At 40.2% G+C, this 14,052-nt stretch overlaps 1 protein-coding gene across 1 annotated transcript in view; it reads right to left on the bottom strand.

Moving 5' to 3' along the window:
* Nucleotides 1-469: 469 nt before the first annotated feature.
* The window catches only part of PNPLA8 (patatin like domain 8, phospholipase A2), a 30,359-nt gene continuing 16,776 nt past the window's right edge, over nucleotides 470-14,052 (bottom strand). The window contains exons 8-9 of the mRNA XM_010221446.2: nucleotides 2,916-3,111; nucleotides 470-754 (exon numbers count right to left, since the gene is read on the bottom strand). Of these exons, the coding sequence (XP_010219748.2) occupies nucleotides 480-754; nucleotides 2,916-3,111 (471 nt within the window). The 3' untranslated portion in view covers nucleotides 470-479. The remainder of the gene's footprint in view (nucleotides 755-2,915; nucleotides 3,112-14,052) is intronic.

The following is a 14,052-nucleotide window of genomic DNA, read 5'->3' as shown; positions in this document are numbered from 1 at the left end:
TTCTTTTCACTGTAAAAGTGCAATTAACACAGGAAAAACTTTTGTAAAAGTTTTTAAATTGACCAGCAATACAACAGCATAACAGATACGCTGCCTACTATAAAGTTAATGCACATTTTATTTTCTGCTCATTTTGAATAAACTTGGTAGTCGATAAATAAAGTTTTACTGTCAACATGATTATGGTACATACATCCAAAATTGCCTAGCACAATTGCTGCCATAGTTTTTAGTTTTACTGATTTTAACAAACTTAAGTAGTACAACAAGAAGATCCCAAAGGTTCAAAAAATAATTAACACCATAAAACCTCGTATCAAGTGAATGTGCATAAAGTCCCTGCCCTGAACTGCTTTCTCCAGAATTCTTTAGCTCTCCAAAAAAGGTTCGCCATATATTCACCATAATAAACATTTTTCTTTACAGTACTTTTCTGGAACAAAATTTACACTTACGGTATTACTTCATGCATTACATATTCACAATTTGGAAAGAAAGGGAAGGCCTTCATACATGTCAGCCTTTAATCTTAACCAGTCACTAAATTTCTGCAACGTTGTTTTTTCTTGTGTTAAAATTTTCGCAGCTTTTCTCAGTTTTTCTTCATTTCGTTCTAAGTAACGAATTCCATCTGTCTGCAACTGATTCAGCTTCTCTTTTCGATTTTCATCCAGAGCTATGTCTTCATTCATAAGAGGGTTAAATCTGAAATAGGTATCCGGAGGTAACAGTGCATCCAACATGGTGTGAACTTCTGTATTTAAAACAAACACAGGAAATGGTTATATTTAAATGAGACACACAAATACTCTGAGGCTCTCCAAACAATAAGTGACCTGAAGTGACACCTGAAGTGTAAATATGTGCTGCTTTGCTGAGTAAATGTTTTTCCATGCCAACATCTTAGGAAAAAACCCTGGTGAGAGCAGGTTTACAGATGATCCCTGGAAAGGCTTCACCTTTTATTCCAAAACAACTCCACTGCTGTGCCAAAGAAGGCGGCTTTGCAGCTGGCCACAAGCCCATTGTAAGCGTCCGTTCCAGCTCCCCGGACGCAGAGCGCGTTCTGAGCGCAGCAGCAGAGGACACCTCGCGCTGCCGCCGCCCAGGGCTGCTCGCGCTGAGGACCAGCAGCAGCAGGCGGTACGGAACCGCCGGCAGCGTGCTCTTCTCTAACAGCAAAGCCTGCGCTGAGAAAGATACAGTTTTTACAGTTCCGTTTATTTGTCACTAATTCTTTTTTTTTACTACAGATTTTTGTTTTGGATTTAATATTTCTTTAAGTTAAATTTTCATGGTATGTTCTATAAGTTCACAAAACAAGTATGGTAAGAAACTGGTTATGTAATCTATTTATTTATACTTTCTTTCAGCTCCTATACCTTCTTTTCTACAATATTTTCTCTCTCATTTTCTCTTTGTTGGCTCTTCACTTATCTTCCATGACCACAACTTTTCACATTTCTGCTCTCTACTATTTCCTTCTTTTTTTTTGCATTCTTTCATCCTTTCAAACATCTATATTAATATAAGAGTTCTAAAGTGAAAAATATCATGAAAGAGATGGTAAGGACCATAGTTTTCTCCTGAAATATTCTCTCTGTTCCTTCCTCCTGTAAATTATTCAGCTGTGTTCTTGTCTCACCATCTCCCTTATCACAGAATCACAGAGTGGTTGAGGTTGGAAGGGACCTCTGAAGATCATCTAGTCCAACCCGCCTGCTCCAGCAGGGACACACGTGGCACAGGGTGGCATCCAGGTGGGTTTGGGAGATCTCCAGAGAAGGAGACTCCACAACCTCTCTGGGCAGCCTGTTCCAGGGCTCTGTCATCCTCACAGGAAAGAAGTTCTTCCTCTTATGGAGGTGGAACTTCCTGTGTTTCAACTTACACCCGTTACCCCTAGTCCTGTCACCAGCCGCCACGGAGAAGAGCCCGGCCCCATCCTCCCTACAATCCCCCCACGGGTGAACATGTTGATCAAATCTCCTCTCAGCCTTCTCTTCTCCTTCCTAAACAGGCCCAGCTCACTCAGTCTTTCCTCATACGATAGATGCTCCAGTCCCTTAATCATCTTCGTGGCTCTGCACTGGACCCTCTATAGATGCTCCATGTTCCTCTTGTACTGGGGAGCCCAGAACTGTCCCCAATACTCCAGGTGCGGCCTCACCAGAGCTGAGCAGAGGGGCAGGATCCCCTCCCTCCACCTGCTGGCAACGCTCCTCCTGGTGCAGGCCAGGATCCCATCGGCCTTCCTGGCCACGAAGGAACATTGCTGACTCATGGTTAACCTGTTGTCAACCAGGACTCTCAAATCACTTGTTCTATTTAATACATCTCCCTTTTTCCTTCATAATACAAAATCCCATTTCCTCAAGTCTACTGTGTAAAGTCCCTTTTTCCATTTTCTCTCCTTTGGTCTCTACAATGACTTTCTCTCGAGTTTCTCCTTGATATTTGTTGATCAACATTAATCAATTCACTATGAACCTCAGCTTTTTCTTTTTTTTTCTTTTCGTATATCGGTATCTCCTCAGTTTATAGAAAAGAAACAGCTAATAATAAAGTTACAAGATATTCCTAATCTAAGATCAGAGTTTGTTTTTGAAATCACATGCTTTGCTCCTCCTGACATCAGTGGAAACCATATGCCCTTGCAGATACTAATAGGAAACACCACCTTTACATAAACTGGCAAAAAGAAACGTGCGTGAAATATAGCAGACATGCACAAACTAATAGTTTGATGAAAATAGTTCACTGAGAACAGCTATTTAAATTCTACTTCTGTCTACACTTAATTTTCATCTAAATGAAGTCTGAGGTCTTTCTATGGGTAGGATTGCTCTCTGAACTGAAACTGAAGAATCACAAGCAATTAAAAACACAATAAAAACCTATCTTGAAACACTAACCTTCTGTATCAGTTGCACTGTTGATAACATTTGTGAGTTTGGCTTTCAAACTGGTGTATGTGACATGCGTCTTCCCTTCACTCTCGTATCGGCCAGTGCCCAGTGACACCAGACACTGCAGCGGGACGTTTGGCCACAGACACTTGCATTCGTGAACTGCCAATGCAGAGGGATTATTGAGCAGCAGACCTCCATCCTGCGAAATAAAAACATATATATTACTATTATCCATAATATATGGTCCTAAAAGAAATTGCAACTATAATGTACAGTACACAGTACCCATAGCACTAATATTGGTGAACATTCAGATGCAACAGGTGATAAGTGTGTTTTCGTGCTGCTGTTTGGTTTGGGCTGCGCAGCAGCTGGGCTCCCCAGGCTCCCGTGCAGCAGTGCACAGGAGACGTGGGCCGAGTGTCTGGGCAAGCCGTGACCTCAGCTTCCAAGCACCTTGCAGGGAACATGGGTGGAAACACAGAAAAGAAGTGAATTTCTGAGACCACTTCAGGAGCTTATCCTGGTGCCAAGGCAGGCTGCTGAACTGAAGTAGGCTGAAAACCGATTTGCAGGGCTACTTAAAGGGTCCCGTTTTCCTGTTTGGGCCCGTTCTGCACTTACCAGTGACCGTGTAGACATGATGGGCTGCTTCGGGGTACAGAGCTGGGTAATATGGCTGTAAGGGGGCCAGCCCCACTGCAGCCCCCCTGCCCCTTGCAAAAGCTGGGAGCAGCCCAGGCACGAGGAGGCTGCTACTCCTAGGGACTGCAGTATTCCTCAAAGCAAGCAAACCAAACCAGACCAAACCCCCACCACCATGTCTCTTTGCTTTTTCATGTGCTAAGCTATGAAACTTTCCCCTTAGTTTGACAATGAGCTCACAGGCTCTCCTGGCACAGGCAGTTCCCACTGCAGAAGGGAACACTTAATCAGGGCATCTCTGCCGCCTGGGCATATCCAAGAAGATGAGGGCTGCCCGCCGCTGCCCAGCACCATCTCAGCTCCAAAGCAGCCTCAGTGGCTGCTTGGCGCCTGCGGGGCCGCTGTGCGCGCGAGCGGTAGGCGAACAAACACACGGAGGCTCCGGTTTCTAGGGCTTCTGAAGTTAGGAAGAGTAAGTAATCACAGCAGAGAATAAAGATTTTGCATCTATGCAAAATCTCTGTAAAGAAAATGCTAGAAATAGGAAAGAAGAAGAATATGGACTATAATAAACAATCTGCGAAAGCTCGCTACCCTAAAACCTGACCATCATGCTACAAGAATAATAAAAAAGTCAAGCTCCTCAGGAATAGCTTGGAATTAGTCTTTAGGCATTGACGCACATTTAGCAGAACCCCCTTTTAACTACAGCTGTGATAAATAAGTAAAAACAGGATTACTGAGGTCTTTTTTAATATATTATTAAGCTTTCATTTCAATCTACAAAAGCTCTTTGAACTCATTCTGGACTACTGTCCAATTTGCTCAAGACACTGCTAAAATGAATGGCCTCGTCAGTGCCTACTGACCTTGCCTGTGTTTAAATTAGATTCAGCGCAAAAAACTAAATACAAGGATGCTTTTGTCCTTCATATAAGTCTCCAAGGAGCATAATCTAAAATCCTAATACTTATCTTTGTGGTGCTTACTTTTTTTAAAAAAAACTCTAAAGTAAAATAATGCTTACCAAATAAATTTCCACTGATCTTGTCAATATAATTTAATTAAGCATGATTTCTTCACCATGGGAAAGATTGGTGCTATCAGAAGATAGGATGTATTTCATACTGGAATATGCGGCATTTTTGTCATATTGACAAGTAAAAAGACCAAAAGAAGATAAACTACATGTGCCCACACACACCAAATGTCTATCAGAATGATAACAGCCTGGTGGAATATATATAAATATACTCCAATTCAGGTTTACTGAAACTAAATTGAATATCCATTCCTACTGATTTTTAAATCAAACACATTTAATATAATTTCCAGCATTTATACAGGTACACCTCTTTCTTGGAAAGTCAGAAGAAAGATCCAACGAGTAAAGGAACGGATTTTTTTCTGTCCCTGCAAGCAGATCACAGCTGCTGCTGATGACGTTCCTACAAACATTGTGCTTCCAGTCAGCTCCCTGTGTCACACGCTGATCCTTACCATACTGCTTTTTCTTACAATGGTCACTTGAGGAGGAGTAAATGCTGTTCCAGTTACACTGAAACCAGAACATCTTCCAGAGATGCTGTTCAAAGGCTTTTAAAGATTCTATGAAGAAAATACTAGAATAATTCATCTAATCCATATTTTGCAACAGCTGTGTGTCAATCACTGAGAGAGTAGGGAAACAAGTGACAAACTGCACTGAACAGTCTGTGAACTGATCATGGGGGCTTTCCATGAATAAAACTGCATTTGCACAGTAATGCATTTCAGAACATTTATGTGTATATATAAATATATACATACACACATAGTGATTAACAACTATAAACATCAGTGAGACGTGCAAAATGCATCTACATAATGCAGCCTTCAAGGTAAGTGTATTGCTACATCCCTCTGCCTAATATCTGTTTTATTCAATATATTTTCAGAATGCAATTTAAATGTCACAGACCCATACCAGCATAGCATATCTATTCCCTCAAGCCTTCAAATAAAAAAATACTACAAAGGAGAAAGTGTCTTTGCTTTGTCACATACAAGGGTATAAAAATTATTTGTCGATATAAGCTTACATTTTAAATGTTACTATAATTTTCATACATGATTCCATTTCCCCAAGGCAATGAATACTATGTACAACCTCAAATCTTTTCTATTCCTAATAAATTTATCATTTCCTTTCTGACAGACTGAGGTATCTTAACACAGTTAGTTTCCCATTTTGGGGGTATTATTAGATACAAAGCCACGGTGCAGCACCCACGCGCACACAGAGGGAGAGAGATAGCCCGAGCAGCACAGCAGAGCGGCTGCATTATCAGCGCACGCGCGCAGCCATAGACGCTAACATTACACTGGGCTGGAGGACGTAGCCAGGAGGTCCGGGGAAGGGGTTATTGCCCTCCACTTTGTGTGCGCGAGGCTGCACAGGACATCTGTGTCCGGGTTTGGATGCCCCATTCCAAGGCCCTGAGAAACAGGAATGAGGGCAGCGCCAGAGCACAGAGGTGGCTCGGGGGCTGAAGGCCGTCACAGAATCACAGAGGTTGGCAGGGACCTCTAGAGATCATCTAATCCAACCCCCCTGCTCCAGCAGGGACACCTAGAGCACGTGGCACAGGGTGGCATCCAGGTAGGTTTGGAAGATCTCCAGAGAAGGAGACTCCACAACCTCTCTGGGCAGCCTGTTCCAGGGCTCTGTCACTCTCACAGTACATAAGTTCTTCCTCACATGGAGGTGGAACTTCCTGTGTTTCAACTTGTACCCATTACCCCTGGTCCCGTCACACGTGAAGGGAGACCTGAGAAACCTCATTTGTTCAGTCCGGGGGCAGAGGGGGCTGCAGCTGAATCTCCCCTCAGGCTTCTGCCCGCGCCCCTTCTCCGTCCCTGCCGGCCGTCCTCACCACGCGCCACGCCACCCTCCCCTCTGCTCCCAGGCAGCCGGGCCGTGCGCGTGAGGCACCTTCCTCCCTTCTCCAGCACACACGGCTCTCGCCAGGAAAACCCTCCGCGCTCGTGCTGGTCGGGTGCCATTGCCAGCGCGCTGGCACCTCCCGCAGCGTCCCACCATCCCACCGTCCCGGGCTGGGCAGGAGGCCCCCGCGCCAGCCAGCCCGGCTTGCGGGCCGGGCCCTGGGGAAAGCGCCACAGCGGAGGGGTAGCGCAAGCGGCTGCTGAAAAGGGCGAGCAGCTACCCCAGTGGCAGCATGGATGTAAATGTGATCGACTGCTGCTTTTTAAAAATGTATTTCCATTAGAAACAAAGAAAGTAATGAGTGCATTTTAAAAGGCTGCTTAATACGTCTATAAACGGGCTTACCTGCGACAGTGAAGCAGTGAACTTGGCAATGAGAGATTACTCTCAGTCTTGTGCCACAGCTTTCCCAGCAGCAAATGTTCAATCGCTATGTCTCACTTAGAATGTATGAACTAATTCCTAAATGAACTTTAGGAAATATTTTTCTACACAACTTTTTTTCCAAAAACCATTCATTTTGCAACTACAACCATATTTTTAGGGTCTAGTGATGATTAGCTGGAAGTCTAAAGCTTTAGCTAATATTTTCTATAAATATTCTGATAGTTGCAACATAATCAGGACAGGCTCCTTCATCATTTGACTGCTAGATCATAAATTACTTAAAATGGGGTGGGGGGGAAGCACCTTGTATAGGTACATGCCTCAATTAAAAGTCTTTGGTGAAGACAACCCTCTTTCCCAATTCAATGGATAAAGAAAGGCCTGTTTAAACATTAAGAGTCAAACAGAAACAAATTCTACAACCAGAAGAAAAATACCATTGAAAGTCTCAAAGATGGTAAGAATTGTGAATATGCATAAGAACGTGATCCTAATATTAAAGTCCATAAAAACAGTTATTAAACTTAAGATGGTTTTTTTTTTTAAAAAAATCATACTTTACTATGGCCTGTTGTTTTTTTCTTAAAAAATTCAGAACACACTGCACATTCACAGCCTGTCATTACATTTCCTAATTTTGTCAGCTTCAAGTTGTGCCTCATAATGGTTCTGAGGCACCAGAACGATTTCATTGGCATTTTCTGAAAACCATCCTGGGTGCTGCACAGTTATACTGAAATGATGTTAAACTTTGTGAAGAAAATAAGAATCCAGCACTGGGTGAGGGATACATGACTTGGGGAAGCCAAGTCTGATATTTGGAAGCCGAGTTTGTTGGCTCCATAGTAACCATTTCACCTCACTGCCCATGCAGACATGCTTTGCATTTTAGTTGACTTTTACCGACTTGCTCTGTTTACTTTCCTTTTATCTGTGAAAAAGTGGAGACAGAATTAATACAAGGCTATCATCACAGGCTAAGACAAGACTTTGAATGGACTTTCGGAAGTATTTTTCAAATCCTGCATTTAAAATTGACACAAAAATAATGAACACATGCTTTTTAAAAATAATGCTTACTGCTTTAAATGAAGAGCTTGAAGTGCTTTTGCACTATTACAAGGGTATTTTTTATTAGAAAATAAAGAAATCTTTAAGCTAAAAACATTTACTTCCATAAATAAAATGGGTATGCTTTGCTGTTTTCTAAAATCGTGTTGATACAGCTCTATAAGTAGCAGCAAATGTCCTCAAAGCAGAAAACAGGATTAAGAAATGAGAGGTTTCTTTTATTACCTGTGAGATCTACTTAGGTAACAAATATCTATAGGGTAAAGGAACCTATAAATTTAGATTTAATTGTATAATAAACTAGTCCCTACAGTGATGAGTACAAATACGCTCTCAACATAAGGGTGATTGCACTGAACTTTGAAAGATGATTAATTTGTAGATAAATTACAGTTCTCATCTTGGGAGTAATAAGCGAGTTTGGTTATAGAGCTGCCGAGGACAAAACTGTAGAAGAGGAACTCCCAACAAGCACAGGAAATCTTTATATCCTTCCTCACACAAACTATTTCCGAGTCTAGAAAATATTGTTACGAACATAAAAGTGCAGAAGACTTTATTTTGAAGCTAGCAGTGTAACACAGTGCCAATAATTATAACAGATGAGTCTAAAACAGGGATTTTGGACAAAATGTTTTAGCTTCATTCTAACGGTAGGTCTGTTCCACTTTGTTGCACAAGAGATGAGACAGAAAAGTAATTTTAGTAATTAGATGTTTCTCCATGTAACATACAATGACCTGATGTTAGTTAGCTCTTTACAAAGATAAGGCATTTCATCTAATTTATTTGAAGAAAGTGACTAATGCTCCATAGTCATGCTAACAGACATGCCAGTAGGTCACTAAATACAATTTATAATGCATTCTGCACACTGCTGCTCCCTAAAGAGACCTTACATGGTGACAGATACTAATTTATTTCTTCTAAATTGTTAGCTATGTGTAGGAAGAATGAGCCAATTCCTTCATTTACAGAGAGGACAGATCTTCTGCCCCCTTATAAAGATAAGGTTATCTATAAATTAAGTCAAAAACAATTTTTCTGCAGACGCTAGGAAGAAATATTTCAGAACTGTGGTAATTGCTCAGTATTGGAAAAAAATAATTGACAAAATAATTCCCCTTGAACAAATGAAAAAAATCTTTTAGATATTTTGTACTATACTGTTTGCATACACAAAAAATTGATTTAACAAATGCTACACTAAATGCTTCACAGAGCTCATCAGTATTATTGCTAATATGAACTAACAATTTAGTACTTTATTTTACTTTACATTAGTCATGTTTGCACTTGATACATCTTCAGTCTGAGTGGTCTGCTGAGGTGGCTGCTTGGTGATTATCTTATCAACTCATCCCAGCTAACCATTAATTCAAAGAAAATGCCCAGCTGCCTAGAAAACACTACAGAATTGATGTTTATATGTCAGACAGAGGAAACATACCCCTGTGGCTTATTGATGAAGACTTGCTAAGTATTAGCAATCACCGTGAAAGAAAAGGTTATTTGTCAATAAGTTGTCAGATATTTCATTTAAAAACTTTACAGTGGAGAAATAACTGGCTAATGAGATGGACAGCACTCTATACTGAATGAGCAACTCTTGGGCTGGGGACTGGTTTTATAAGAGAATTATTCAAAGGCTGATTTGAGGCTCATCATCTTTATTATTTTCTCAAATCTATACAGTGCTAATGGAATCTTACTGCAAAAATCAAAAGGTATTATAAGTACAGAGGCTTGGTGAGAATACAGCATGACCTTGAGGTCTAGGGAAACCCAAATGGGATTATCTATAATGAAAGACAGTGCTTCAAAACATGAAGCTGCCCTCTGCAGAACAAATCTGGAATCACATAGACCAAAAGGAGAAGAAACCGAGTAGAGAACTTTCATGGAATGATTTAAAACCACCATATGGAGCGACTGTTGAGAAGGCAAATGTATGTTTTTGCTGTACCTTCTCTGAAAAAAAAAAAAAAAAGTATAGGACACAGTTAAGAAAACATCTAGAACGCATCCAATGTTCCAGCCTGATCAAATTCTTTGGATTCTGCTTCTAATTTAGAAATTATCATCCCACGTAGCCCAGTATGTGCTGGGCCAGGCCAAAGCGCAGTGAAGGCCCCGTTTGGAAGGAGATGCCTCCAGCTGGAGCAGGTGCAGCCAAGAGCCACTAGTCTGGGCTCGCAAGAACACAGAGCCCCCTTTCAAGGTTGAGGCGGCTCGGCGTATTTACATTAGCAAAATGAAAAGGGGTATGAGTGCTTTCTATAAACACATCACAAGGGCAAATACTGCAAAAAGGAGAGTTAATTAAACTAGAGAATGGCACTGGCATGGGAAGAATGGGCATCAATTAGCTATGAATAGACTCAGACTAAAAAATTGGAAATTTTCTGGCTATCAGAAAAAGGGGAACTTGAAGTAGCTTTCTACAAGGGTACCAGAAGCAAAGACCGCGTTATGTGCTTATGAACTAGGCTGTATGATGTAGCTGGCAACCATGACAGAGAACTGGACTTAGCCCAAGAGAAACTGTTTAGTTCTACACTTCATCATTTTCTTCCCCTAAGGAAATGCCTGCTGAAATAATTCCGAAAGGATCTGCAGCCAAAAGTCTAAAATATATTTATGTCACTGTTTTTAGTAGCAAAGATATACATATATATATATATATATATATATGTATTTGAAGTAAAGAATCTTTGAAGTTATCTCCAACATGTTGGGGATTGGGAAAACTGGCATAACAGATTAATCCTTGCACTGGAAGTATAGCTCAGCCCAGGAAATAAGGCACAGATATTGTGCCTTATTCAACTTCTATGAATATACTAGGTATTAAACTAATCAAATTCATGCATATTTTGGACATTTGCTGAAAACTAGCACTATCACAGCAGTAAGATCTACATCTATGTTCTATGAGAGAAAAAAACAAAAAGGAAAGCAAAGTGCAGTCTCCTAAACAGCAAAACAGAAGGGAAATTAGATGGTGACTGATGAAACTGGCAGCATGGCAGGTACTTCACATTATACATAGATCACTATATACACACCACAATCAAATCTTAAGAAAAGAGTTAACAGGGTATCAATAGTTACTCCTTGCCTCAATATTCATTGCAGATAAAATCCAAAAGCTATTTTTCATGAAAATATGGTCCCAGTCAAGTCAGTATTAGACAAACAGACAAGCTGGAAAAAAAAGTAAGATTTCAAGACATCAAGAATTTACCATGAATACTTCTTTTAGCTCTCCTCAGAAATGGTGGCCAGTAAGATCAGAACTTGACAGCATCAGTCCACATTGACTCTACACTGGTTACTGAATGAACTTAGGTTTTACTTGCTCACGGTACCAGCAGCCTTTGATTTTACAAGATTTTTTTTGTATTAATTATTAGCTGGTAAATAGTGTAAATGAAGACATGTAGACTCCAAACCCCAAGAGAAAAAACACACACACACACGTGTATATATATATAGAGAGAGAGAGAGAGCGCGCACACACGCACGTTCATTTTGGGGTGATTCTTTTAATAAGCATTCTGATAGTTACATTTATATTATAGTATTACTTCATAGATACTATGAAGTAGATGAAAACTCTAATGCTTTCAAGGTAAGTACTGAAAGAAAGCACACTCTCAGTTTTATTTCACAAAACAAACCTTCACAGAGCACTTCACTTGCAGAGTTCCCGTAGGAACCTGCCAAGCAGCCCACTCTGCAAAGCAGCCCCAGTAAACAGAGCAGTTTGGGGAAGGCTAGTAAACTGCATCGTATACGTCCACACCAAAAGTCTCTAACCAGACCTCTATCTGCAAGATACACATATCCACGTATCTGACACGTGTCAGGAAATTGTCCTTTCCATAAACAGGAGGTGATTTTGCCTCAAAGGCTGCAGGAAAATGTGTATGGCAACAGCTAGGCAGAGAAACAAAGAAATATTTATTTCTATCATTGTGAGAACAAGATATACCTATTAAATCACAGTCTGTGTAGCTCGAGTGCATGCTGATCACCGTGGCATATCCTAAGAATGAAAAGAACTTCAATGTGACCTATATTCTATGTCTTCTTAGAGCCTGGGAAGCACCCTTGAATCTAATTTTAAAAGCTACCATGTAAAACCAATTAGGGTAGGATCCACTAAGCACATCACTCTTAAAGGCCTGGCCTGTAACAGATTACAAAGAGGAAACAGCTTTCCAGAAATACTATCTAATAAAAGGATAAAAATAGTCTTATAAACTATGAATCATCTTGCATTATCAAGATGAAACTTGAAATTTAGTTACAGCATATCACGCTCCACTTTCTCTCCTTGTACCTAAACACTCATGGGTTGCAGCCTCCCCACACATACTGTTACACCTGCACTCATAAGGCTCCACCATCAGGTTAGATGCCAGCTTTTAACCACCACCTTGCTAAAAATTCTTCCTCACAGTAGGTCCAGAAGAAATGAGCTTGTGAACACTAGCACAAGTCAGCACCAGTATTTTAATAGAATTTTTGAGTAACAATGAAACCATGGGAAATAACCAAGAGGAAAAAAAAATTAAACCCTTTGTATTAAGTTGAGTATATTTTATTTTGAGAGAAGAAAAAAGTTCCTTAAATCCCCTCTTCATCCTGCTGCCTTTTAATTAATCTCTTGGCACAAATTTAGTTTTTCCTGTTAAACCTAGTAAATGAAGTGTGCATAATGATTTTATTAAATGTTAAATTGCTCTATTATTTCACTGGCTATTTTCTTAAAGCACCATGCTGCCTACTGCAGTGGTGTTACAGAGCAGGCTGGAAAAGGAATGCCTTTCACTCCACACAAAAAAGAGGAACAGAAATAAGAACCAATCCCACCTCTGTGCGAAGTGCGGGTGGGAAAGCACTTGTTTTAAGAGCCGGGAGAGGTTAAGAGATGATGGGGGCTTCATAAATAGAGGTTAATATAAAAAAAGCTGACACATGTGGCAATACAGCTTGTATACCGTGACATCAGGACTTGGTCTCTCTCGACTTGCATGGTTCCTGGAGAAGCATGTTACAGGGATTAAATCCCTTTGAATGTTAATGTGTTCCTCTTTTGAACCACAAAGAATATTAATCCTCCTCCCCTCATCTACCAACAGCTGCACTCTTTTTTTTCCTACTTGACCAAGTGGAGCTGAATAGCACAGCACGATTGAGCCAAGTGTAAATATTACTATTTGTTTTTTTGAGCTACTTACCTCTCACGGAAATTTGTCAGCTTATCTACAATACAAATAAGAATAAATGTTTTGGCACCTACAAGTGTCTTATTTAACTATTATGCTAAAAGAGTTATGGAAATAATAATTTGTTATCTTAATGATAAATTAAGATGCTTTACAATCCTCGTCAACATTTACAGCGACCAGTACAGAAAGTCTTACTGGAACAACCCTAGAAAAAGGGCACGCACGTGTTGCTCACAAACACTCACACATACATAAATACAGGTATGTATAGAAAAGTGAGCGTTAAAAAGAAAAGCAGATACAAGTCAGACACGATTCTGACATATATGGTTAGAGTTATACCTACAATTTTTAAGAGCCCTACACACACCTCTCAGACAACTACTTTATGCAGTAAAGGACTCCGGTTTCAACAAAAGCTAGGTAACAGAAGAAGATAGGCAAGATGACTATAAAAAAATTACCAAATTTCTGTTGTCAGAATACTTACTTTCATACATTTGAAGTCAGGTCAGCTGCCACAGATCATTCAGATTTAAAGGTAGAATTGAATGATAAGGCAGTGCAAAAATCCTTTGCCCTATATATATAATCCTTTACAGTCTCAAGCTTCAAAGATAGGAGCCAGACACCATTTTATTTACTATTTTGAGTTTTCACGGGCATTTTACCATCATTTTCACAAGTGGCCTCTAGCCTCAGAATTGTTTAGAAACATCAACACTGCAAAAACAGGCTACATGGAAGTTAATATGGAAATAGCATAATTAATTATAAAAGCGAGATTATGTTGATGAGCTAATGTAAATTT

The sequence above is a fragment of the Tinamus guttatus genome, unplaced genomic scaffold (assembly GCF_059628265.1).
Source record: "Tinamus guttatus ecotype Peru unplaced genomic scaffold, ASM5962826v1 Tinamus_guttatus_pri_ptg000355l, whole genome shotgun sequence".
NCBI lineage: Eukaryota > Metazoa > Chordata > Aves > Tinamiformes > Tinamidae > Tinamus > Tinamus guttatus.
The sequence above is the reverse complement of the archived record's forward strand: the minus strand, read 5'-3'. Positions and strand labels throughout refer to the sequence as shown.